Raw genomic sequence first — 27,086 nt, 5'->3', positions numbered from 1 at the left:
TCATGCAGCACTTTTCTAAAACAATTTTCTTTAAAAAACAAAACAATGCTTTATGTGAGCAGTGGAAAGTATTCCTCGTTCACCATTAAATATTTGCAATGCAGTCGTTTCCACCCCTTTCCCCCTCTTGTCACCCGGCCTTATGAGTCCAAGACGCAACAACACAAGCGTGACTTTAGAATTAGGACAACTATATTTTTAATCTCCTCGTCGCAGCAATATTAAATGTCCCTTTAGCACGTTGGTGGGGGACTTGGCCTGAGGTGTGTGCCGCCAGCTGCCTGGCGGAGGGACCCCACCACCACTATTGAAACGTTTCTGCATTGCTGTCATTCCTGCCGTGGGGGCAGCTGATAGCTGAAAGGTAAGAGAGGCTCTGTGTGCTTTCTGTCCACCAGCTGCATGCACAGTAGCGTTGGTTGGCTGGTCGTAAAGTGCTGGTGTGCCGTTGATGGTATTTATTTGATGTTTTTGGCGAATTGTGTGGCGTCACTGAAGCTCATCACACATCTGACAAGGTAAGAGACTGAATGAAGAAAAAAGAAAGAAAAAAAGAAGCTTGTTCACTCCAATTACATCTGATTCTCAAACAAAATGTTGCATAACAAAGTTGCCTGCTCTTTTATAACAACTGGAATACTTCAACCATTCATTACACATGCAAAAGCTTTTTTTTTAAACTTGTGATTCAAGTGATACTCCCAGTGTCATTATTCCCTCTTTTTATGCAGATGGCCGGAGGAATCTTCACCAACTTGGACAACCTGTGTAATGTGGATTGCACCAATATCCACCCGCTGGTGTGTCACCTGTGCCACGAGCAGTACCAGTCCCCGTGTCTGCTGGACTGCTACCACATCTTCTGTGCCCGCTGCCTGCGAGGCCGGACCAATGACAGCCGCCTCAGCTGCCCCCTCTGTGGGTAAGAGATAGCACTGTGGGGTGGGGGTGGTGGTGGGGATGGTTAAGATGAATTCAATGGGAACATACATCAGAAATCAGCAGGTGATGTTGACACTGACGTTCATCAATGTGTTTTGATGTGTGTGTGTGTAGGATATCTAAGCCTGGATATCACTCCTGTGGTATGGAGGTACAGGGATGTTATGTGTACAGATTGTAAAGCCCTCCGAGGCAAATTTGTATTTGTGATGTTGGGCTATATAAAATAAACTGAATTGAATGAAGCTGTTTGATTTAGTGCAATGTACAATATTGCTCCTTGAATCCTCTGGAGGGGTTCAAACGCTCTGTGTGAAAAACCTAAACTTTCCCACCGGCCCTGTTTTCTCTGGGACCGCGTAGCTCAAAGGGGATTCGTTCCACGTAAGTCGACTAGTGGATTGGTTCGGTCCGTGCAGGAGATTTGAGGAGGATCCCGTTGGTTTCAGAGATTAAGGCTCTCCGCTTTGGGTTTGATGGCGACTGCTCGGTGACCCATTGCCGGCCTGGTCTGGGGAGAGCGGGCCCCGAGTGGTGGGAGCAGCTGCGGGGTCATCCCGGGCCCTCCGGTTTAGTCCTTGCACCCGATGCCCCAGAGAGCAAGTTCCTCTAAGACCAGTCACACAGCAAACAAAGCATACTGGTATTTGGCGCCGGTGCCAGCAGCTTAGGGCAATCAAAAGCAGTCACATGACACCAATCCATTTTATCCCCTATTAAGGAATAACTCGTGGTTACCAGTCACCTTCAGGTCTGCCGTATTCACTTTCCCTTCGTCAAAGCACACAGAGATGTATAGAGAAGCTCCTGCGCTGAGTCTTTTCTACTGCGTCAGATACAACGTGACCCAGATTTTTGGATTCCTCTCGTGTGTGTGTGTGTGTGTGTGTGAACGGTGATGAGTTTTAACATCACTGCATTATGCTACATACAGTTTCACTGATTGATGATTAGTGTTTTTCCTCCCCGTTCGTTTGCAGCGTGGGCACGACAGTAAGGAAAACATACAATCAGCGGAGCAATCAGACCCCCGCTGTAACCGGTGCACACACTGCACCAACAATGCCGTGTTTGTGAAAGTACAAAACACTGATGTGTGTCACACTGAGAACTGATCAAAATCTAAACCCCTCCTGATTAGCCACCTCTGATTCTGCAGAGTCACCGCACATCCTCCTCTTGAAATAGTCCGTCTGCTGGGGCTTTATGTCTGAATTCCTCACCACCCACACGACGACAACGCACCGCGAGCCAACCGTCGTGAATCAAACAGAATTATTTAATTGCCTCGACAAACTGTGGCTGAACCCACATTTAACTGCCTTTTAGCTGTTTGATATGAACCTGTGTTGAGGTAGATATTGTGTACAAGTCAAAGTAGAAACAAAAAGCTTTTATTCTTTGCACGAGGTGCTGAGAAAAAATAAAACAGAGGCAATCATTGGTTCTCTATGGAAATAACCCTGTGGGCACAGAGCCGGCGTGCTCTGCTGGCTGGGCTCAGGCTACAGGGGCTCGCTGCCCGGCGGCTACTATTTCCATCGGCCTGCCAACAGCTGCTCCGTCAAGAAGCATGTAATCTAGGATTTCTCCACTCTGCTATTAGTGGAGCACAATAGATCCCCGTTGCTATGAAAACTAGATAAAACATGCACAGCGGAGAGGGGCCCGAGGAACACATTTAGCGTCACAGCAGCTGAATCAGAATGAGGCACACGGCATTGTGGGTAATATCAAACAGGCCGCTGCAGATGTTGTCGATGCAAACTGGCCTCGGCATCTGCCAGTGTCGTCATTTTCTGACGATTAGTCTTTTTTTATTTTTTACTGCTTGGGTTAACAAGACTTTAGTAAACTGAATATCTTCGGGATTTGAATTGATGGATGAAAGAAGGATTTTAAAGATGACACTTTGGACTCTGATAAATTCTAAAGGATTTTTTTTCTGACAAAATGATCAGTTAAAAAAGTAAATCATGACAAGTTTGAAACCATAGAAATGAAGCCCTCACATACAACTACACTGAAATGTTACCTCACAGTAAAAAGCATCCAGACTTTAAACTAAATCAACAGGCCTGTGTTCATTGTGATGTAAATTATGAATACTCTTCAGATTGATTATGCAGATCAAATATATAAACGTTCCGTCTTTCAATATCTGCCGATTCAAAGAGCCGAGCTAAGCAATCTATTGAGATCGCACTTTATTTAGATGTCGTGCTTCAAAGTGTATAAAAACAGGCATTTGTCACACAGTGTGTCGTTCTCTCAGAGAGGAAAAGAACAACCACTTTAAATGAGATAACAGAGCGCCATCTTCTGGAATGTCACAAGAAATGCACCAAACAATGAGATCAAGGTTGCATCTTTATTAAATCGCAACAACTATGCCTTTTACAAGTGACTGGTTTATTTTCACCGATTCATATACTGTCGGAAACCACCATTCACCCTGCGTCCAACTTAATGTATGAAAATGGAAGAAAATATGGAGCGGTGTAATTACAGTGGGTGTTTTGACATTAACAATTATTAATTCATTCAGTCCTTTTTGGCACTGCTGCTGGCAGTTTCTTCCTCCTCTTGATATCCCTCGGTCTTCATGTCGTTCAGGCCCAGGTCTTCGTTCTGGTCAAACGTGCGGGTGTACTTCTCAATGGTGATCTCGGGATCGGGATCCGGGGCGTACACGTTCTGCATGTAGCTGTTCCCCGCCGGATCGTCCAGGACGATGTGGACGTGCATTTCTCCAGCTATAATCCTGTCGATCTTCTCCCCAAACGCGCGCAGCTTCGCCACCCGGTCGGAGATGCCGCTGTCTCCGCAGATGAAGGGGTTTTTGGAGACGATCAGGTCCTTGACGTCCGTCAGCAGCCCCTCCAGGGTGGTGAACTTCCCGCACACGGCCCCCATCCCCAGCTCAAACTCCAGCTCCGGGATGGCGACGTTGCACGTCTCGGACTTGAGCACGTCCCGCGTCATGTCGGACACGTCGGTGATCTTCAGGGTGATCTTGGTGCCCAGATCCTCCGTGGCGCCGCCGGATTTCACCTCGTTGGTCCGATGGCCACAGCTGTCGCAGTTGGTGGCCATGATGATGACCTCCTTGAAGTGGGGGATCTGGACGAGCTTCATGTTGGTCGAAGCCGGCGCGTTGCACTCGGGGCAGTTGGTGTTGAAGGCCAGGACCTCGCCTCTCATGGTCTCCAAGTTGCTCTCGGCCGGCTCCTCATCCGGCTCCTCTTCCTCATCATCATCCGCCCTCAAACCCAGCTGCGAATCCTGCTGGAGCGTCCTCTTGAAATGGGACACGACGAGAGCCTCGTCTCTCTGAGGGGCCGTGGGGTTTTCCACAAAGCTGTTGCCGGACGGATCCTCGATCACCAGCGTGAACTCCTCCTCGACCTCCTTCAGCTTCCTCAGCTTCCGGATGAATCCCTCTATCTTCTCGGCCACCTCGGGGTCAGCCTCCCGCCGGGCCGGCTGCTCCTGCTCCAGTCCCGTGGCGGCTCTGTCCAGGAGGCCCTCGAGGGTAGAAAGGGCGCCTTTCTGGGTGAAGGGAGGGATCTCAAAATCCAGCTCGGGGATCCTGGTGGTCGCACTGTCTGCTTTCACAACCTCCCTGTTCAAGTCATTCTTTGTTTTGACTTTGAGCGTGTAACAAACGCCCTGGTCCTGTATCCGACCCGCGGACTGGATTTCGGTGTTGGACCAGCTGCAGTTGTCGCAGTTGAAAGAGCTGACGATGACTTCTTTGAAGAACGGGATTTTGGTCAGAAGTAAACGTGTCATACCGTTCTGGTGGCAGTTCATACACATACTCTCGATCTCCGTGGGCTCCCAGTCGTCGTTGTCGGCGTTAATATCCTTAAAGAGGTTCTCACCTCGCACGTTTTCCTCCGTAATAACAGACATTTTACAACGTCGGTTACGTTTCACACTCGGCGGACAAACTGGTTTATTTGCGCGTTCGCTTCTCCTTCAGACGAGTATCTTGCTGGAACTTTCTAGATGACACACCATCGAGCCTCACAACACACGGTAGATGTGGTGCGCACCGTGCTGGACAGCTACTTCCGCATTCTCTTCTTCTACGGTGGAGGCGCGCTTGAGCTAACGGCTGCCCCCGTCAGGTGGTATGCGGTACTGCGGAGTAATACTCAGGTCCGCACAAAGGCCGATCAAACAGGTGTTCAACTGCGCGGCACTGTGGCAGAACTGGAACTTAAATTAAAATGTGTGTAATTATTTGATGTACATAGTTGAATTGTTTAGTTTAAACTTCCCTTGCCTTAAAAAAAAAACATTCATTTTTAAAACCCCTCTGTCATATCTGGAAACATTTCAGTTGTGAGGTCTGGTGTATTTGGGATGCTGTATTATGTGCACTAGGCTTATTTGTTCTCAAATGTAAGATATGTCGTGGCCTTGTGTCTGTGTGTTCACTTGTTGTTATTGTTGTTTTAATTTAAGTTTTTGTTAAAGGGGATGTGGACTGGAATGGATGTTTTATTTTGTATACAGGTGCTGCACTCTGTTTTGATTTTAACTCTCTTGACATGCGGATGAAATATGATCTGTCTATAAATAAAATAGTGGAAACTTAAAGCTCTCCCAGACATGTTTTAAGACACATAGCCTTCAAATATTTTTATTTAAATAATAATCTACAATGTGGATAGGGACTTTAAAAAAAAAGAAAAGTGCATTACATTTTATTTAGCTGACGCTTTTATCCAAAGCGACTTACAATTAGTGCATTCATATACAAATTTAGAACAACAAGAATCAAGAACGTACTATTTCTTCAAAAAAGCAAAACTACAAAGTGCTATAAGTAAGTGCCATTTAAGTAAAGTACTACGAAAGTGCTACTTTCTTTATTCAAGGTATAGTCGCATGAGCTAATCACTGTTCTTCTGTTTTTTTTTATCAGATCAAGCTGTGTTAGTTATTCCTGTTATACATCGACTTGAAGAATAACACTCATACGTGACTATACAACGTGTCAGCTCAGTAACTATCAGTATAACGTGACTGTGATATGTTTTGATTTTCTTTGCCACAGTTACCCATCCATATTAAAAGGGAATAGCTCCCTCCCGCCAGAAGACCGTCTGCTCAGGTTCCTGGTGGACAACAATGCGGACGCTGAGGAGACGGTGCAGTGTGCCAACTGTGACCAGGAAAGTAACAAAAAGGTAAGAATTGACCGACAGACCAACGTCAATATTCACATTAATTGAGGTGAAAGTCCCTTACATCCATGCAACAGAACATAGATTCTGACAGGCATTAGAAATACAAAACACACTTTCATTGCTATGTCATCGCCCCAATTTCAATTATATTTTGTCTTCTTCTTCCATACAGGACGCAGGAGGGATGTACTACTGTAACACTTGTAGCCAGCCGCTGTGCAGCGCCTGCAGGGAGTTGACTCACAAGGCCAGAATGTTTTCCCACCATGAGATTGTGTCCCTGGCCAAACGCTCCAGAGCCAAACACAAGAAGTGCTGTGAGTGCCACCTGTAATATTTACTCCAGAGGAATACCAGGCCAACAGGGCCGTATTACACCAGTGTAGACGTGTGTTAGCACGTATTTCTATTCCACAAACCTGCTCATTGAAATGACAGAATACTTTAGCTCTTGCACTCCTGTGGGCGGAGGTTAAAAGGTGTCTTTGTTTCCACAGCGCTCCACGAGGAGCCCTACATCCTGTTCTCCACAGAGAACAAGTCGATGCTCTGCATCAAGTGCTTCAGAGACATGCAAGTGTGAGTCAAACCAGATCTATGAAGTTCTCCACTTCTTTTATACTCTCTTTTTTTGTATTAATTTCTTGAATAAGGAGTGCAGGCTGACCACATTTCCCTGTTTTAGACATTCTATTTTTAAAAGGGTTTGATCATATTACTGGAAGAATCACCCTCATTATTGTAATACAAATCCCCCCAGCCCTCACTAACCTGTCACCCATCTTCACCAGAGCTGTACACTGCCCACAGCCCTGACCCTCACCCGATAAAGGAGCAACAGTGAAACAAAGCTAGGAAAAGATGGGAGGGGAAAAGTGAAAAGAGGAAGATCGTAGGATCAGTCTGGCGATGAAATCTTCAGTCAATTGAAATGTGTTATAAAGGGTTGCCATTTCCAAAACAATATCTCAGAGATACCTATCAGTTCACACCTGATCTTTTCCAGTTTTAGAAATAACATGACATCTAAACCGAGAGATGGATGGGGCTCGATTAGATTTCCACCGGAGTAGAAAACTGCGTTGAGGTGAACACCTGCCGGAAAACAAAGAAATTATGAAACGATTGCATGAGAGTTTATGTAGCAGAGCCGGATTGTTGGAGGACCCTGGTCCGAGCTGGCCGATGCTACGCTATGATTGGCCTTTTGGAATTGCAGGACTGTGCCTCTAGTCCTCAGCATGAAGTATCTGAAAATCTAGGGCAATAAGGTAACTTCATTTGTGATGACCAGTCATATAATTGAAATGTAGGTAGCGCAATACTGCCATTACAATTCGAATAGTAATGTAAATGTTCTGGGAGCTGTTTTGTTCCATAAAAAGGTTGATATAACCCAGTGGGGTTAATTTAGCAGAGCATTTTGAGTTGCTTTAGTTGTAGTTCAAAGCTGTTCTCTGGAGAGTTAGTGCTCTTCTAAAATCGGTTGGATGAAAGGGATGCTTTTGATTGGGCTTTTATACATATAACAATAGGCAATTATCTAATAATGACGTAATGATGTAAAAAATCCTTCTTAGCATGGCCCATTTAAAAAAAATTAAAATAAAAAAGCTTCTGTTCCTGAATGAAACTTGGGAGGAATTTCTCAACACACCCAGCTCGTACTTTTGCCAAAATCTTGGGTCTACAGGAGGATATGAGCTCCTTATCGCTCTGCACTGGGATGTCCAGAGATTCATTGAACACTGAAAGAAGCAATTGGGTCATTTTATTTTGAAATATAAAAAAAAAATTCTACCAGAAATCCATATGGCCCATATTTTGCATAGCTTTGATTGATGGTAATACTTCTTCCAAGCTTAGTGGAGTTCAGAGCGAAGCTCCGGGGTCTGAAGTGGGCGCCTCAAGATGTTTGAAGAAACGAGGTCGCAGGCGGTGAAGTCTTTCTCTTCTCTTCTCCACATTTAATTCGGTGTTGTTTGTTTACCGCAGGGAGAGTCGGACTCACTGCATGGACATTGAGACGGCTTACATGCAGGGGTGTGACATGCTGGACCAGGCTGTGCTGGTGAGAGAATCCACCCCGTTCATCTACACTTTTGACACCATGAATAATTCCAGCGACATTGTGAAATGTGGTGCAGGTGCACTTGTGTAGCTCATTACAAATCAATTTGAATATATAAACATATAAATGAGCAGTATTTTCTGGCAATATTTTGAGCGTTGCTGAATTAATCTGGGTCGAATACAATTATATTCGGTATACTGCTCATGTTAGTTTTGCAGCACTGAATATGGTTGTTTATATGATAAGATGACATGAGTACAGAGTTCCACTTGTGGGTGCTCTTCAATAATAAAATGAGTGTATTTGTACAGAAAAATAGCCTCGACAATGCTCGTGCAGCTTGAAGTTGTAATAAAGGCTCTGATGACGAATGTGTGGCGGCAGCTTCTGTGGCTTTTTCCTTGACAGCGAACCTCCTCCTCCATCTGCAGGTGGTGAAGGAGCTGCAGACTTCGGCGCGAGAGGCGATCGTTCTGCTGAGAGCAATGATTGGAGAAGTGTGTCTGAATGTGGAGGAAGAAGAGAACGCAATCTGTACTCTGTTCAACAGCTTGCAGGTTATATAATGATATGTGTGTGATGGATTTACTCAACTGTTTATTTCCACTAATCACTCAATGAAAAGAAGAACTCATGGGTTCAACCCGTTTGTGCCCAAAGATATGTTTAATATGATCATGTATTATGATGGTTTAAAGTCTTGAAATTTGGTGACTGACTAAGAAAAGCACACTAAATATGGAATATGGTTGGTATTCAAATATTGTGCAATGAAAAACAAAAACATTTCCAGTTCCAGTTTGCTGCAATAATGTAATGTAATGCTGTAATAATCAAATTCAGGATTTTTGAAAAAGCTGACATTGTGTTTATCAAATGTTTTGTTTTTCATTGCACAATATTTGAATACCAACCATATTCCATATGGAGTACTTTGCAAAAACAGTAGTCCCAAGTGCCCAAAATTATATGTATTATAATGAGAAAAACTCACTTTTAAGCGGTTTGACTGGCTTTGATATAGAGCACTTTAAATGAATAATATTAGATCATTTTTATCTTTTTCAGGTCAAAATGTTTAAAATGTGTCACCAGGCACAAACGTTCAGAAAGTATTAAAATCTCTGCATCTTGTTACGGTGCAGCCGTGCAGTTAATATCATTTGAACACATTGTTTTACACCTCATCGATCCACACTCAATACCTCATGATGACAAAGCATGAACAGAATCTTCTTTTCACAAATGTATTTGGAGAAAAAAAGAACAAAAAAACTGAAATATCACATTAACAAGTATTCAAACCCTTTGCTCTTGCACTTGAAAGGTGTTTCCCATTTCTCCAGATCCTCTTTGAGATGTTTCCACACCTTGTCTGGACTCCAACTGTGGCAATTAGACAATTGATTCGACAGAACGCGCATAAACACACACACACACACACACACACACACACACACACACACACACACACACACACACACACACACACACACACACACACACACACACGTCTCTATAAATGAGAGCAAAAAGCAAGCTGTGCATCAAAATGTCAGAGTGCAAGCAGGTCTTCTTTTCATAAACGCTTATTAATAAATAACCTTGCATCTAAATGTGATGTACATGCACTTAACCACACTCTTCTTCTTGATGTTTCCCCAAACCATTTTAATAATTAACATTTCAAACAGCTGGTGAAGTGGAAAATACATTTTATCTGACTGCCCCGTGATATTTATACACCAAGTCATTAGCTTCACTACTACACCTTCAAGTGTAAATTCACTGTCAGTTACAGAAAACTGGACCAAAACAACTGTCAAAAACATATCTTATCTTCCTGAAACACATATTTCAAATGAATTCATAAATTGAATCTGAAAAATAAGATCAAAATAAATAGTAAAATAAAATTTGAGTCTTTAAATCTTAAATTAATATGCAGTGAGTTTCTCTATCTGAGAGTGTTGACACGGCTCGGCCACTGGAGGTCTCTGTTTACCTATTTGTGAGAAAGGAGTTTGTTTTCTTTGCATTATGAACAATCACATGGAGCAGACGCCACACTGTGTATTTTACGCCTATCTTCTTAACCACAATCTTGAAAATTCATTAGGCATTCGAGAGCTCAAGGCCATTTTCACAGCAGTGTCGGGAATAAAAGGGTTTGTTTTCTCTGTTCTTGTCTGACAGGAAAAACTAGCAGAGAGGAAGAAGATTCTGCTGAAAGCAGCTCAGAGGTAAAGCAAAAATTGAAATATAAGATTTACAGGTCTTAGGTAAAATTTCTTCTGTTGCCTCGAAGCTTGTGTCACAATATTCACCTAATTGAATGCTATTATCCGACTGCCGGCGAGTCACTTGATAGTTTTTCCATTGTGTCGTGCTGCATTATACAGGCATGAACAGCAGCACCCTGTTTGCTCTGGAGTAATCTCTCCATACTTTCTGTTTATGATCCTGAATTAAAAGCACCTCAGTGGGATTACAGGTTTTAAAGCCGATGGTTGCATGCTGCGCCTTGATCCACTTGTGGAAAATATAGCCAACTTAAAAAGAATTGGCATACAAATACACATTATCTACTACATTATAGACATTCTCAAAGCCCCCAAATCCACAACTGCTGCAGGAAACCCTGGATGAGATTTCCTCCGCTTCAAATAGAAAACAGAGCACCTTTAGCGCCTGAAAAGCAACTTGTGTCTGTTATTATGAAGCACACACACACACACACACACACACACACACACACACACACACACACACACACACACACACACACACACACACACACACATCATTGTTTAGTATTGTCACATGAAGAAATTGAGACTTGACATTGGACGACGTCAACATACCTGTTACCCAGCAGTCATTATTCCATATCTGTATATGACAGAAATACAAATTGAAATAAGAAATATATTTGATTGTTTATGTGGAATAAGTATTTTGTGGTTGCTACTGACCAAAAAAGAACCACGAAGGAGATGACCTTGAGGACATATATAGCAAATGGGTTTGTTCCCGAAGTGTAGCTAGTGTTAGTAACCCGGAAACCCAGCTCAGTGTTGCCAACTCTTATCCGACAAAAGTAGCTCACAGCATTAGTCTCAAAAGTTTCTGAATCTAGAATAAAAGTTGCCACGTTGGCAACACTGACACGCCCGTCCCTTCAGACCTCCCCCCAAAGCCACTCTCCCAAAATCATCATTATGAACATAAACACGGCTTTAGTAGCGTGTGGAAGAAGCACAGGCAGGAAGTCCATCCAATCGTTATGTTCTGGCTGAATGTGACACAATTATGTTCTCTCTCTTTTTGCTAGAGCATTTCATTCATTCACTGCTGTCAGGATTACTAACCCTGACTTTAATGTGAGTTTGTGTATTTTCAAGGTGGCAATCTGAGTCGCTCGCTGTGGCGCGTTCTCTGTCCTTCGCGTCATCGGAGGGATAATATTGTGTTGCAGAATCCATTCATGTATAGTGTCTGTATTTTTCTGAGAAAAGGATCATTTGTGGCCACCGTGTTACCTCCTTTGCAGCTGTGTGCTCGTGCAGAAACAAACGGTGGAGTGACACGAATTGAGAAACGACTTTGCGGAAACAGGATAATGACACCCTCCCGTCCATTAATTTAGTATTAACTCACACTTAAATTATTTAAATCCCACAACATCCCCACCGCGGTAATTAAAGTTTGATTCAATGTCCTCCAAGGTTTGCAACTAATTAGTCTCTAAAATCAAATTATTGCACATCAGACAATTGGGAGCATTTGATTGTTAACGTGCCTTGAATGAGCCAGCGGCTCGCAGCTAACAGCGCTAACTGCGCTAATGGTGCTAACTGCGCTAACGGTGCTAACTGCGCTAACGGTGCAAACTGCGCTAACAGTCCTGACTGTGCTAACTGCGCTAACGGTGTTGACTGTGCTAACTGCACTAATGGTGCTGACTGGGCTAACTGCGCTAACGGTGCTGACTGGGCTAACCATGCTGACTGCACTAACGGTGCTAACTGCGCTAACAGTGCAAACCACGGATAAAAAGTGTTGACAGAGGTAAACAGTGTCCTGAGGGGCCGCTGCAGGGTGCTTGTTACTCTTACGGGCCGGCGTCATCAGCTGTAACCGCTCTATGAGAGCCATGCAGAGCGGCAGCAGTGAGCTAGCCAGTGGGGCACGCTAACATACACAAACATGCATTAAAAGCACTCCACAGCCGGCCTGGCTATGTCCCATAAGCTCTGATTACAGAGAGAGAGACATTACTCCCCTATATCTTTACAAAGAAAATAGTTATTTGATGCTATATTAAGGCCTGAATCCCATATGTTGCACCTTTTTTAAGACAAATGATTAATCTGTGAAATATATGGTTAATGAAGCAGAACCAGACATACAATGTATGTGTGTTTTATCTCTTTCTCTAAACTGCTAAACACCCATTTTTCCAAATTCCAGATGAAAAAATAAATAATCAGAATGACTTCCGAGCACTTTTCCTTTTTCGCCGTGTGCTCCATCTGCACCAACGTGTGATTGAATGAGAACAATTTTGTCCATGTGAGTGAGTGAGTGTCTCGAGTTGCACTCTGTGGGGATCTCTAATGAGATTTTTTGTGTCCTCCATCTCTCTCTCTCTCTCTCCGTTGCCTGGAAGCCGTCCAGTGTCTGGGCTCCCGGAAGAGTGTTAAAGGCTATTTATGTCAGGCTTTGTGTGTCCGGCCTGCGTCTGCGTGCATGTGTGTACACAGAGAAGACAGATGGATTAGTTTCGGGAAATATTGGAGTATGTTGTTTTGTGGTTTGCGCCTCCTGAGCTGAATCCTCTCGAGTTTTACGGCAGCCACTAATGTGAAGGTGTAGCGTTACATGTTTGTTTTTATGTGTTCGCAGTCAACACGAGGAGAAGGAGAAAGCACTCAAGGAGCAGCTCTCGCACCTCACTGCCCTCCTCCCAACCCTCCAGGTAGAGTAAGAAAGATCACGCCATAAATCTGAGGGGTCGTGGGATGATTGATGGAGGAGGAAAGAAGAAAGTATGTTCTGATACACATTTGTGTTCAGTTTTTTAAAACTTTTCTATAGTCTTTACTTGTTTGTGAAATACCAATAATCCACCTCGTTTGGGGCCTTGAACAGTTGAGTTATATAAAACGAATCATTCGAGAAGTTTATATTGGAAATTGCTCTCCGGGACCTCCAACACACTTTAAAGGGGGACCTATCTAGACTTAAAGAGACAGACTCTAAAACTGAGCATTTCAGTCAGATACAGGTATATTCAAAAGTAGCTCCGGCTGCCATTAGTGGAGTAGAAGTACAATGTAGCATAAAATGGAGAGACCTAGTTTTGGGATTAATTTAATACCATTTAATCTGAGTGTCGGCCTGTCGGTGTCTCATATTCCATGCAGCATGTTTTGAAATCTAAAATTGACTCTCTGATGTTTTCAGGTGCACCTCGTCACCTGTTCGGCATTCCTCAGCTCAGCCAACAAGTTTGAGTTTCTGGACATGGGCTACGTGAGTGCAGCCACGTAAACAATGGATAATGTTTGTATTGTTGTTGCTTTTCATGAGAATTTGATCATATATATACATATATATATAGAGAGAGAGAGTTGCAGTGCTGCAATACAAGTCATGTGGTTCCAGTAAGAGAGAGTAGTGGGGAGGGGAACGTGAATACATTAACCTTTCTTGTGTGCAAAGATGACGTAAAGTAGATAACTCTTGGACAGCACATTGTGATTTTGAATCCGTGTCTCCTCTACATGCATCACAAAGACCTTGCTTCATTCTCCGAGAGTTTTCTTGGCAGGAGAAAACTTCCAGTGTGAGCTGGACAGAATTGATTCTTTAAAAGGAGGCTGTCCGTAATGTCTCGTCGAGATGAAACGCATCACTGGTGTTCTTGCTTACGCAGCAACTCATGGAGCGGCTGAAGAGGATCGTAAAGCTCCCTCACCGGCTGAGACCAGTGCAGAGCAGCAAAGTGAGTAGCAGCCGCCTTCCTGCAGGGTTCAAAAAGGTGACATCCAGAATGCAATCCACTGCATTGGTTGTTTCACTTGCTCCCGATGCAGTTTAACCCTGAAGCTCGGAACCAATTCTTCTTGTTGAGAAAGTTGAGTTCAGCGCCTTCCAATGGGAGCTGTAGGCATTCATTCATTTGTGTATTCATCGGGGACATAAGACACATTAGTTAAACATCACGATGATGCAAATGTTTCAGATGTAGACAAAACGCTCCTTTTAATCTGCAGTCAAAAGCAGACAAAACAGGTGGAAGACACTTATTAGAGAACACACACAAGCACATTATAGAATAATAAGACTTTACTATGACTACACAACTATAGTTTTACAAGCAACTTATAAAGTATAAGCTTAACTACTAAGAAGAAAGCAAAAAAACAGCAAACAGTCATCAAAAATGATAATATCAAGTGGAGCTTAATTACTAATTATTTTGTTTTGTCAAAAATTGTTGTTTTGTGTGGCAATTTGTCAGACAATAATGGTTGTCAAAAACCATTTTCAGAAATTGACAACCAAATTGGGATGCTCATATATGTCTCGTGAAATTTATTACATGTTTTATATAATAATACAACAATTGGAAATAGGGACAGCAAAATGCAGCAAACATGCACCCTGAAATACATATTATTTTTTATATATTTAATTAAATAGTGATATTTAACTGTTGCTGTTAAAGTCAGAACCGTGCAGTGGAGCACACACACATCTGTGGTGACTTGCAACCGTAGTCCTGCTAGAAGACCTTGAGTAAAGATTGTTTAGTTAAAACATGTTTGTTCTGTGTGTGACAATATTTCTGGTGCAATCATTGCTGCAGCGTTTCCTCCTCACAAATCACCGTTTCTGCTGCCGGCAGGCAACAGCTTTAAGAAATTCAAAAATGTCTACGAAAGCAAAAGCAGATTGTTGACAAATTTAGGTAAAGATTAGCTCTGGTGACTGTGAAGGCCACAGAATATATTACACACATCATTTTCATACTCATTAAAACAGTCAGTAACTCCCACAGAATGCAGTCAGAATAACTTAAATGAAAAGTGACGAGTGGATAATACAACAAGTATTAAGCAATAACTACATTGAAATAAGTGCAGTTGTTTTGGTAGAAGGTCTCTGGTCGGAGTATTATCAATACATCTGATTAATATTTTAGTATTAGTACATTTTCTTAGGAATGCTTCTTAATGGAAACAGCTTGCTGCTCGATAGCACAACGTGTATGTTCGTGTTTCTTTTCCTTTCGAGTTGTTTATTTATTTATTTTGCTTTTAAATGCTGCTGCTGAGAATAATGCTGATGGCTGTAATTATTATAATTGAAATGATGTTATTGTTGTTTGGCTGCTATTTGTATTTATATATTGTGGGGTTGACGATACGAATGGGCCTTAATCGTCCACTCCTGCTGGAATGTCATGTCTTTCTTTCCTCTTTTCTTATTTATTTTTATGCCCGGATTTTTTCAGTTTTTCATATGCAGAATAATTAATATTATGGCAGAAATGGGTGAAAGTATTCGTACAAGTCTAAGTGACGTTTTCTCTGTCTTCCATTAGATCAACACGGACTACAGAAGTGAGTTTGCTCGCTGTCTGGAGCCCTTACTGCTGCTCGGGCAGCGCTGCCCTCCTTCTGTTGTCGGCTCTATAAGCGTTGCAGCAAGGTGAGATCCCTTACCTGCTGCCAAATATCATGTGCACGTAATCACTAAATATTCCCTTACTCTCTGCTTTTATTTGACACTTTTCACTGCCTGAATAAGACTTTGGCATCTTTTGGATTCTTCCAAGAAAGCAAAAAGTCTGGCTGGGCAGAAAATTTCACGCTTGCGAAGCATCCAAAACTTCAAAATCCCCAAATGGTTTTGCAAGTACAGATGGTAGACGGCGACGAGTGAAGTGAGAGGAAAGGAGGCGCCATGCTGAGTCCCAGTATGGAAGTTATTCTGTGTATCTGTAAGCTCTGTACACGGATATGTTTACGTAACTCACCTTGTTGCATGGGGGCTGCAGAGACGCATCCTGTTTTAGAAAGCTCTGGTTTTGTCGCGGCCGGGACACAAAAGCAGCTGAAAACCGGAGTTCTTGAATTAAGATGTTTGATGTTGTTGTTTTGTGTCACATAAACGTTAAGTGTTGTGCGTTGCATTTCGTGGCGGATAACCCCAAACTCTGGGAATGCTTCGACAATGCCGTCAAACCGTTTAACTTCATAGATTTGTTTGAGAATCACATTAAATAACCAGAACATAACGTGTCTTTAAACACCCATCTCTGCTACACAGGCCTACACCGGCTGGCACTATTTTTATCGTAATTTCACAGAACTGTCCAGGATTCATCTGGAAGTTGGCACGCGGGAGCTGCCGGGCCGCTTTGTTCCAGGCCGCTGATGTCACAGCTTTAGAGAGTCTTTAATTGGCGTCAGTGATGGGAGGTCAGAGGCTGGGTGTGCAGAGCGTGACATGTGTAGGGTGGAGAGAGAGAGAGAGAGAGGGAGGGAGAGAGAGAGAGGGAGAGATAGAGAGAGAGAGGGAGAGATAGAGAGAGAGAGGGTAAATGGTTTAGAAAGGTCCTCTGTTGCATCAACACTGTGCAACAAGGAAGGAGTAAGAGCCTGCCAGACCCCAGGTACATTTATATGTATTTTATTATTGTCACGTTCTTGTTGTTTATTCTCTTGTATAGTGTCCAGAGTGTGTGTCTTAGTTTGTAGTGTGATCCCTAAATAGATGTAGCTTTCGTAGTTGAGTGTCTTGAATATTGATTGAGATAGTATGTGCTTCACGGACTGAGTTCTCAGCTTAGGTTTAGAGGAGTCTCTGGCTTTCTACTCTCTTTAGTGAACCTCTGCTGATGCCTTTGACACTGCGAGACAACAGTTGTCACGCAAGGTGCTCGAATGCAACATTTTTTATACTTCAGTGAACAGACGGAGGGAGGAGGTTAGCTTTTCCTCACCGTATGGTCGTTCAGAATGACGCCCACGTGGCGCAGCGTTTTACTCTGAATGTGACTGATTGTGTTGTTGTGTCTGATACTTCAATCGCTGTCTGAAAGCTCCCTTCCTCCACTTGCGGGCCGAGCCGCTAATGCAGGATGCAAACCGGACGGGGATTTGGTGGACGGCCAGCTGGCCAGGCCTTGTTTGTATCGTAGTTTCCCAGAACAGAAGTGGAGTTGTGAAGCCATGTTCTTTCATGCAACTGATGCTTTAGTACTGGCAACGTCTTTTAATTGGTTGAGTTGGGACGCGGTCTGGATGCTCAGAGGACAGCATTTGTATGGCGACGTGAGAGGATGTATTCACACCGAGGTTACTGTAGAATGGCTGCAGGGCACACGGTCCACCGATGTATGTGCATCCAGTTGTTTGGGTATGTGCTGCACATACGTACTTTCACACTCCTGGTGAAGGTGAACAGTATTATGAGTGACAGCAAGAGTGCTGCCGCGCTTCAGACACATGATATATAATCTGTATTCATCCAGGTAGTCTCACTGAGATCAAGATCTATTTTGAACCGACTAAAGAAACAAGAAGGTTGCACTCAGTAGAGTGCAGATCTGCCAGGTGTGTCTGCAGCAACCGCTGCTGAATTGTGTGATAGTATGAAAACAACCCACAATTGGCAAACCCCACGTCTAGACACCAAAGGGTGTTAAGGTTTGACTGCAGGCAGTTTACTCAAAGTTGTTAAATAAGACACGTCATACAATTCCTCCCCAAAACTAGATTAAACTCACCAAGCTGCCTGAGTTCCGGAGAGGTACAGCAGTGTGTGCACTTGGTAGTTTCCGTTAGCCGAAGGCCGGTTAAGAGTAGTGCATGAGGAGTCAGCAGGCAGTACAGAACAGCCAATAAAAGGCGCTTTGAGAAAGTGTGAGTCACCGCAACCTCGAGAGGTCCTTCAGCCTGAAGCCATAACTGGCCGCCCAAAATATTATGCAGTTTGCTGCAGCAGAATGCAGAATGCGGGATCAGCCGCGGACAGACGCTAAATTACACATCCACTCAGTCGCAGACGAACACACGCAAACACGACCGTTACCATGATCCTCCTGGCGGAGAAACAAACAACAAGGACAAATACATAACCAAACATAAGAGCGTGTAAAGAACAGGGATTGAACAGGGGATTTATTGATTTTCTCCTGCAAAAGTATCATGTGGTTCCTTTAAAACATGGATACATTAGAAAATGAAGTCGGCCCATTTTTCAACAAAGTTGTATTTATGAAAAAAAACCTCTGAAATAATTTTGCTATACAGCAACCTAACAATAAGTGAAATGTAATGTAATTGCATAGTATTTAAAAGAAAAGTTTGTGCGAACATTCGACCTCCTTAGTCGCCGTTTAACGGAGAGATGGAAACAACATCAAGATGCTTGAGTGAAGCACTTAGCTGGAGCTGCTCCGAGGCCGAGGAAGTGTCTTGAGACAATAAAGTGTGGATCAGATAGTGGCTGAGGAAGTTATGCAAAACAAAGTAGATGGCATGTAGAAAAAGTATACAAAGTTTGTATATACAGTCAATCTTAAAAGTAGAAAGTAGGTTGAGATAATAGACATTCGGCAGCAGGGTGTTTTGCATACAATATGCACTCAATTCCCAACTGATTACAATGATAGAAAGCCCTGGGAGCCGGCGGCCAGGAAAAATATGAAGAATATAGCACTTGGTTCTGAGTGTTTTGAATAGTGCAATCTGTACATGTACTATATTTATGTAATATTCATACAGTCAGAATAGAGCTGGTCAATTATAGAGTTCAATGAATTGAATATGAGGATTTATTTTCAAAGAGACCGGGGGTGAGACGGATGTAATGTTTCATCCACGGTAATTAGCGAGAAAAGAAAAAATAATACATTCATGATTATTGTTCCCTCCCCTCAGGCACCAGTCCCCTCTCTCCATGTCGTGCCGCTCCCCGTCTCTCAGTGAGATGCCCCTGGGCTCGGTGTGCGGGCGGAGGCCCACCTGTCACCGCAACATCTGCACCAAGGTCCTGCTGGCCGAGGGGAGGGAAACGCCCTTCACCGAGCACTGCCGCAACTACGAGAACACCTACAGGGTGAGTGCTGTGACCATGTGACCATGTGACCAGGGCTGTGACCATGTGACCAGTGCTGTGACCATGTGACCAGTGCTGTGACCAGTGCTGTGACCAGGGCTGTGACCATGTGACCAGTGCTGTGACCATGTGACCATGTGACCAGGGCTGTGACCATGTGACCAGTGCTGTGACCATGTGACCAGTGCTGTGACCAGTGCTGTGACCATGTGACCATGTGACCAGGGCTGTGACCAGTGCTGTGACCATGTGACCATGTGACCAGTGCTGTGACCATGTGACCAGTGCTGTGACCATGTGACCAGTGCTGTGACCAGTGCTGTGACCATGTGACCATGTGACCAGGGCTGTGACCATGTGACCAGTGCTGTGACCATGTGACCAGTGCTGTGACCAGTGCTGTGACCAGGGCTGTGACCATGTGACCAGTGCTGTGACCATGTGACCATGTGACCATGTGACCAGTGCTGTGACCAGTGCTGTGACCATGTGACCATGTGACCAGTGCTGTGACCATGTGACCATGTGACCATGTGACCAGTGCTGTGACCAGTGCTGTGACCATGTGACCAGTGCTGTGACCATGTGACCAGTGCTGTGACCATGTGACCAGTGCTGTGACCAGGGCTGTGACCATGTGACCAGTGCTGGGACCAGGGCTGTGACCATATGACCAGTGCTGGGACCAGGGCTGTGACCATGTGACCAGTGCTGTGACCATGTGACCATGTGACCATGTGACCATGTGACCAGTGCTGTGACCATGTGACCAGTGCTGTGACCATGTGACCATATGACCAGTGCTGGGACCAGGGCTGTGACCATGTGACCAGTGCTGTGACCATGTGACCATGTGACCATGTGACCAGTGCTGTGACCATGTGACCATGTGACCATGTAACCAGTGCTGTGACCATGTGACCATGTGACCATGTGACCATGTGACCAGTGCTATGATCATGTGGCCAGTGTCGTCACCAGTGCTGTGACCAGTGCTGTGACCATGTGACCAGTGCTGTGAACATGTGACCAGTGCTGTGCTGTGCTGTGACCATGTGACCAGTGCTGTGACCATGTGACCAGTGCTGTGCTGTGACCATGTGACCAGTGCCGTGACCATGTGACCAGTGCTGTGAACATGTGACCAGTGCTGTGACCATGTGACCAGTGCTGTGACCATGTGACCAGTGTCGTGACCAGTGCTGTGACCATGTGACCAGTGCTGTGACCAGTGCTGTGACCATGTGACCAGTGCTGTGACCATGTGACCAGTGTCGTGACCAGTGCTGTGACCATGTGACCAGTGCTGTGACCATGTGACCAGTGCCGTGACCAGTGCTGTGACCATGTGACCAGTGCCGTGACCATGTGACCAGTGCTGTGACCATGTGACCAGTGCTGTGACCATGTGACCAGTGCCGTGACCATGTGACCAGTGCTGTGACCATGTGACCAGTGCCGTGACCATGTGACCAGTGCTGTGACCATGTGACCAGTGCCGTGACCATGTGACCAGTGTCGTGACCAGTGCTGTGACCATGTGACCAGTGCTGTGACCATGTGACCAGTGCTGTGACCATGTGACCAGTGTCGTGACCATGTGACCAGTGCTGTGACCATGTGACCAGTGCCGTGACCATGTGACCAGTGCTGTGACCATGTGACCAGTGTCGTGACCAGTGCTGTGACCATGTGACCAGTGCTGTGACCATGTGACCAGTGCTGTGACCATGTGACCAGTGTCGTGACCATGTGACCAGTGTCGTGACCAGTGCTGTGACCATGTGACCAGTGCTGTGACCATGTGACCAGTGCTGTGACCATGTGACCAGTGCCGTGCACTCTGACACAACACATGGTCCGCCTCTCTCCAACTCTCACTCTCATTCCCACCTGTTGTCTTCTGGCAATAAGTCACATGACACACTAACGAGCAGGGCGGTTGAGAAAAACGTTCTCTGTCGGGTTCTTTCCATAATGTTGTCAGACAGTTCTAACAACAATCTGAGCGCCTGTTGGTGGAGAAAACAACAACTTACATTGAGGGTGAGGATTACATTACAGCCTCTTCAGTGGCGTTCTCCCTCAACACTGGACCAATTCATAAAAGATGTTGTCCCCGTTTGTCAATTTCACATGAAATCACGGTTGAAAAATAGCCAAATAACAAATAAATTGTTCACCACGCACACGCTCTTGTTTTAGCGTATTGCTAACATTTGCTATTTAGCCCTAAACACAAAAAGTGCAGCAGATACTCATGGGAATATTGTTAGTTTGGTATATTTTGTTCATGAATCAAAGGATTGGACAAATTACAAATATACCGAGATGATGGCGCTTGATGAAAAGTTTAGAGATCATCAAAGTCGTGCCGTCGGGTGCATTGGATGTCATGGCGAGTGTAGAAAGGGAATTACACTCTAATGCCAAAGTTGCGAAGAACACATTGTTCCCTGTATTATGGGCTGATCATCGAAGAGCCAACTTTTCATTATATTATCAACATATAGACTCATTAGCTGTTTTTCCATTCACATATTGTTATAATCATTTTGGATTATTGTAATGTATGTTGATGTAGCTGAGGTCATTCACTCCAAACCATTTATTTTGCGATTGTTTATTTCAAATTATCTTGACAATGCAATGGAAACATGTTTAATAGAACAGAGAGGATATAAGAAGTACTTTGGGTTTTAAGAATGGTTTTCTGAGTTTATAGCTCTCCTGTATTTGGATCCACATTTGGTTAAAACCGCTGCATCAGCTTCTCTTCCTGGACTATAGGCGCCTTCTCTGGTCCTCAAAGTGAAGCAAAGAACAGGCAGCAGCGTGTTCTCCTCCGGGAGCTCAGCCTGTCTCGTGAACAACGCGGTTTTCACGCTCGGATGCACTTCACCGGGCATCCGGACACCCGGCAGATCTCGGCTGCTTTAAAGACATTGAAGCGCCTCTCGAGCGTCACGTCCTATGTGCTTGCATACTTGTGTGTTTATAGACTCTCCAGACGGAGATTCAGAACCTGAAGGACCAGGTCCAGGAGCTGCACCGAGACCTGACCAAGCACCACTCCATCATCAACACCGATCAAATGGGAGAGATCATGGACCGATCGCTGCACATCGACAGCCAGATAGCGTCCCAGCACTCCACCGTGGAGACGATGAGAGTCATGTTTGAAGAGGTGCCTTGATGATGACCTTTTAGTTTGTACTTTCCTCTGCCAGGCAAAAAAATAGTTCCCACATTTGTCCTCAGTCAGAAGCTCTCGCTGCATACTAACAAGCTAGTTGCAGCCGTTGTTATAAATGTAGACTGCTAGCAGTGCAAACAGAGGGGAAAGAAGCAAATGTCAAGGTGCCCCGAGAGTCCAATGACCGCAGTGAATGTGAGCATCCTCTTTCTGCATTCTCCTCACAGATCTGGGACGAGACTTTTCAGAGGGTCACCAATGAGCAGGAGATCTATGAAGGTCCGTCTTCTCACCCCAAGCTTTTTACGTCTCCGTCTTTATCGTTTTGCTTCAATTGTCTGCGTTTCACTGCTTCCAGCCCAGCTGCACGACCTAATGCAGCTGAAGCAGGAGAACTGTTACCTGACCACCATCACCAGACAGATCAGCCCCTACATCCTGTCCATCGCCAAAGTCAAAGAGAGACTGGAGCCCAGGTGTTGTATTCAGAGGATGGATTACTATATATATATATATATATATATATATATATATATATATATATATATATATACTATATTGGTTGACTGAGGGCAGTAATTGGGAGGAAATTGAAGCCACCAGAGCAGCTTTAATTTGAAGAACATATTATAAAAACATAATGGGGGGATAAAGAAAACACTATAAAAAAAATGGTGCAGGTCTTGTAAAACTAAATTGTAATGCGAGCAAAATCAATGTCTTTTAAAGCCGTGTTGTTTTCCTCTTTAAAAAAAAAACGGGGTTAAACATTTAAGCGCAAATGAATTAGTTGTCAACAAATTCCAAGAAAAGACCAAAACCAACAGTGAAGCATTTCTTCTATGTAGCTTATTCCTTTAGTGACACAGAGCGCCATTGTGTCCCAAATCTATTAAAAGCACATCAGCGAGGCCCATCGCTGCTCTGGGTGACATGTTCCTTCATTACCAGGAACACACACACGCTGTAGTTTATCTTAACTCAATTCCACACACACCGTTCTGCTGCAGTAAATAGTCACCGGAGCTGCAAATTTGTTTTAATCCGCGGCTGAAAATATTCCACAACAACTGCAGGCGTTCGCTCCTGTTTGCATAAAACTACAGGGACCAGCTGTTTTTGGGGAAATTCCTGAGCCTTATAAACAAATACATCTTTATATTTGTGACTTATGTTTAATAAGGACGTACATATTAAGCAGCAGCAAATGGACTCGTGGGCGTGAGCGGCACAGACCGAGTGGAGGGGTTCAGCCATGTTCTGTAACCGCACCGACAACTCACAGGAAATGGTCATATTTCAAAATGTACTTTTTAGGTTTCAGGAGCCGAAAGATCACCACGACGACCGCACAGAAACGATGCTGAAGATCTATGAAGACAGCGCGATGGCTAAAGACAGTCAAGACAGGTACAGACAGTCCTCCACTGTAGTTGTTCTGTTCGTATCGCCTTATGATAAAGGTTCTTGACACTCATTCATTTATCAGCAAACAATTATTGTGCATGCAAAGCTGTAATAGTGTCGACCTTTGTGAGCGTTTTGGCTGCATAACGGTGAATGAGCTGATTGCAACATTTATATATTTGCAGTATTACGAAACAGGGTGTCGGTGGCAACTTTACACACACAAAAATGAAACTCTTCACACAATTCTGAAAACTTGAAGCTTGTGCATCACAAAAAGACTCCTGACACTTTAAAACAAGAGTTTGAGTTTTTCACTCAAATCCACCATGACTGAAATGTTAAGGACCACACTGGAAAAATGTCTCCAGTCTCGACAGATTCCAGGCTTGAGTTGTGATGGATTTTATTTGTAGAACTACGGGGAGGAGAAACAAAAAATAAGTTTGTGTTGTGTTGGTCTTTAGTGATGGGTCGTGTTTCACCGCTCCATCATATATTTGGTACCTTACAAATCTGACAAGAATGACGTAAAGTTTGTGATAGTGGACCCCCTCGGCCTCGGTTTAGCAGTATCGGTGTATTACTCGTTCATTCCTTCTCGACAGTGACAACCAGACCTGCGCCGCAGACCCGGACCGACACAAGAACAACCGCCCGCTGATCCTCGAGTCGGCCGACAGCTCCGTCAAGACCAGCCGCCCGGTCCGGCCGAGAGAGGCGTCCAGCCACAATGAGACGCCTTCATAAAACACCGTGTCGTCCACGCGCCTCGGTGCAGCGCCGGGCCTTAATTCAACCACAACAAGCAGCTCAGGGCGGCGTAGGTCTGGAGGCTCCGAGGTGAGACCTTGGATAGACACTAACGCAGAGGCCAAAGACTGTCGGAGCCGGACAAAGAAAAGAAATAATTACTTTGGTGTTATTTAGAGCCGTGGACTTGTAGAAGCTTCAACGAGAAAACTGAATTTCCTTTCTTTTTGTCGCTCTGTTTGTGCTTTGGCTGTTAAAATGATAAGTATGCTGAGAGTGTGAATTATCGCCCTGTCTCTTACCATGTGTGTGTGTGTGTGTGTGTTGAATTGCTCTTTGCAGAATCTATTCTTTGCATAAAACATTTTCTTTGGGGAGTTAGGGTGGGAGGGAGGCTGATGATGGATGACTGCCCAGGTCTGATTCCCCCGGAAGATTGTTGAACCGGTGTGACAGCACAGATGGAACACAGCAAAGGCAATGACGTGTGTGTCATTCTGGGTGTCAGTGTAGGTCACAAGTTGAGGTGTGTGTCCTCCAAAATGAAGCATTTCCAGGATGGTGTCTGCAGTGGGCTTTTCTTGACTTTAACATCTACATGCAAGAAGCGTAAGCGCTAGAATTTCCAAGGGGTGTAAATGTAACTGGCCTCAACCTCGATTTGCTGCTATTATTTATTTTTTTGACTCCACACTCGTCCTCAATATTGGTTTGCCTCTCGACTACGCCGGTGTCAGCATCGTGCTTTAGCGCATTTTCCCTGCAGGAAAACAGCAGGTATATTTCCTTTATTTTCTTGCTCCCCTTCTCCTTTTCCTCCCATGTATTCTTGAGTAGTGGGACATAAAGGCATTTACTTAATCCCTGTAAAGGCAGCGGGATCCAGAGGACCAGGATAATTTGTAGTGATTTCAGGAGAAAGTGTTGCCGACCCTAACGTGTTTTTTGAAGGACTTTTCTTTTTTTATTCCCCACCTGCTTGCGGAGGCAGAGACGGGAACAGCCCTCTATTCTCGGCACAGGTGAGGATGATAATGAGGAGCCAGACTGATGGCTCCGGCACTGAGAAGGAGAAGGTTATTTACATTTACACGGTAAAGTGGGTTTATTCAGAAGCTTCACAGGAGATATTGGGGCCACGCCGGCCTTAAGGAACAGTCCCGCTCCGCGGAGGAGTCAGGGGTGCAGATTCATTAAAAATACATTTGTGACAGCGGAGTAACAAATGGCTGTGCCTCTGCTGTGTTCCTGTACTCCTCCCCGTGGTCATTCATCATCTCCTCTCATCGAACTACCAGGTCCACGTTCACTGTTCATTATTCTCTCAGTCTCTGCTGGGCTCCCTCACCTACTGTAGAAGAAGAAGTAGGGAACCCCCCCCCCCCCCATCCAAGGTTATTTCACTCCAAGAAAAATACATTCATTTTGGTTTTCATTTCTTTACCAATTATGATGGGTCCCACCTTTGCTCCATCCGCTTTAAAGCAGGCGTAGTACGCTCACAGAAGATATGCTGAAGGGGGTTTCAAGTCATACGATTGAGAAAAAAACATTAAAGATAAGATAGAATGAAAGTTTAATTATCTCTTTGGAGAAATTGGGTCACTGAAGGAATACGAGAGTGTGACATTAAGAAGAATACAATTAGAGCAAATAGAGCAGATTGAGGATGAAACCACAAATGGTTATATAATGAGGCTGAAGATACAGTTAGGAGTCTTAATTATGCTGCCGTGCAAAACTTGTTACCCACATGCAGAACTGCTATTAGCTCCGAAGACTTTACCGACTAATCACAGATATATTTTAATTTGGTTTATGGATTTGTGGTTTTCAAACAAGATGAGAGTAAAAGTGGGGCTGTTTTTGCAGAAAGGAGGATTAACAAGTTAAGTGGATATATGGAACTAAAATTCAAAGGAAAACCTAGATTTTTCAACAGAACTCATGTATTGCAGTTTAACATGATTCTTACACACAACTGACAGTTTTAGAGGTTGTATATGTTTGCTCATTTGTTTAATTGTCAAGAATCAGATGAGAAGATTGACACCATTCTTTTGTCTGTGTGGTAAAAATGAGGCTGCAGCCAGCTAGCTTAGCTTAGCATAAAGACTTGAAATAGGGGGAAACAACTAGCCTGGCTCTGTCCCAAGCATAGACTGTATATGAGAAGTGATAGTCACTGTAATGTTGCCTATTGGTTTGTGGACTGCCGTTTTAAAGCCTCGAGTTCAGCATTATGGCCGTCGCCATCTTGGTTTTTGTCCGTCGCCATCTTGACTTTTTGACATATGTAGGTGACCAAAACAAAAAAAAGTACTCTCATGAACTGAAAACACACTAAAAGGGTTAAAGTTCTAGTACAAAA

General features: G+C 44.2%; 2 protein-coding genes across 2 annotated transcripts; one reads left to right on the top strand and one right to left on the bottom strand.

Moving 5' to 3' along the window:
* Window positions 1–731: 731 nt before the first annotated feature.
* Window positions 732–24,712, top strand: rnf207a (ring finger protein 207a; the record flags this gene model as incomplete). The annotated part of the gene is made up of 17 exons (XM_079218259.1): window positions 732–922; window positions 6,014–6,146; window positions 6,319–6,463; window positions 6,644–6,725; window positions 8,142–8,217; window positions 8,652–8,777; window positions 10,417–10,463; window positions 13,129–13,201; window positions 13,690–13,758; window positions 14,162–14,230; window positions 15,836–15,942; window positions 19,182–19,359; window positions 22,361–22,546; window positions 22,783–22,834; window positions 22,914–23,031; window positions 23,873–23,965; window positions 24,571–24,712. 17 exons carry the CDS (start codon window positions 732–734, stop codon window positions 24,710–24,712), a joined length of 1,887 nt encoding a protein of 628 aa, XP_079074385.1.
* On the bottom strand, window positions 3,314–4,876 carry zpr1 (ZPR1 zinc finger). The gene has a single exon (XM_079219016.1). It carries the CDS (start codon window positions 4,858–4,860, stop codon window positions 3,487–3,489), a length of 1,374 nt encoding a protein of 457 aa, XP_079075142.1. The 5' UTR covers window positions 4,861–4,876; the 3' UTR covers window positions 3,314–3,486.
* Window positions 24,713–27,086: the final 2,374 nt, after the last annotated feature.

Source organism: Taurulus bubalis, assembly GCF_910589615.1.
Source record: "Taurulus bubalis genome assembly, chromosome: 5".
NCBI classification, from domain to species: Eukaryota; Metazoa; Chordata; class Actinopteri; order Perciformes; family Cottidae; genus Taurulus; species Taurulus bubalis.
This window is presented reverse-complemented; position numbering and strand designations above follow the sequence as displayed.

Excerpts from the sequence above, each read along its gene's own strand:
- zpr1 (XM_079219016.1), bottom strand. The coding sequence starts at position 4,860 with ATGTCTGTTATTACGGAGGAAAACGTGCGAGGTGAGAACCTCTTTAAG.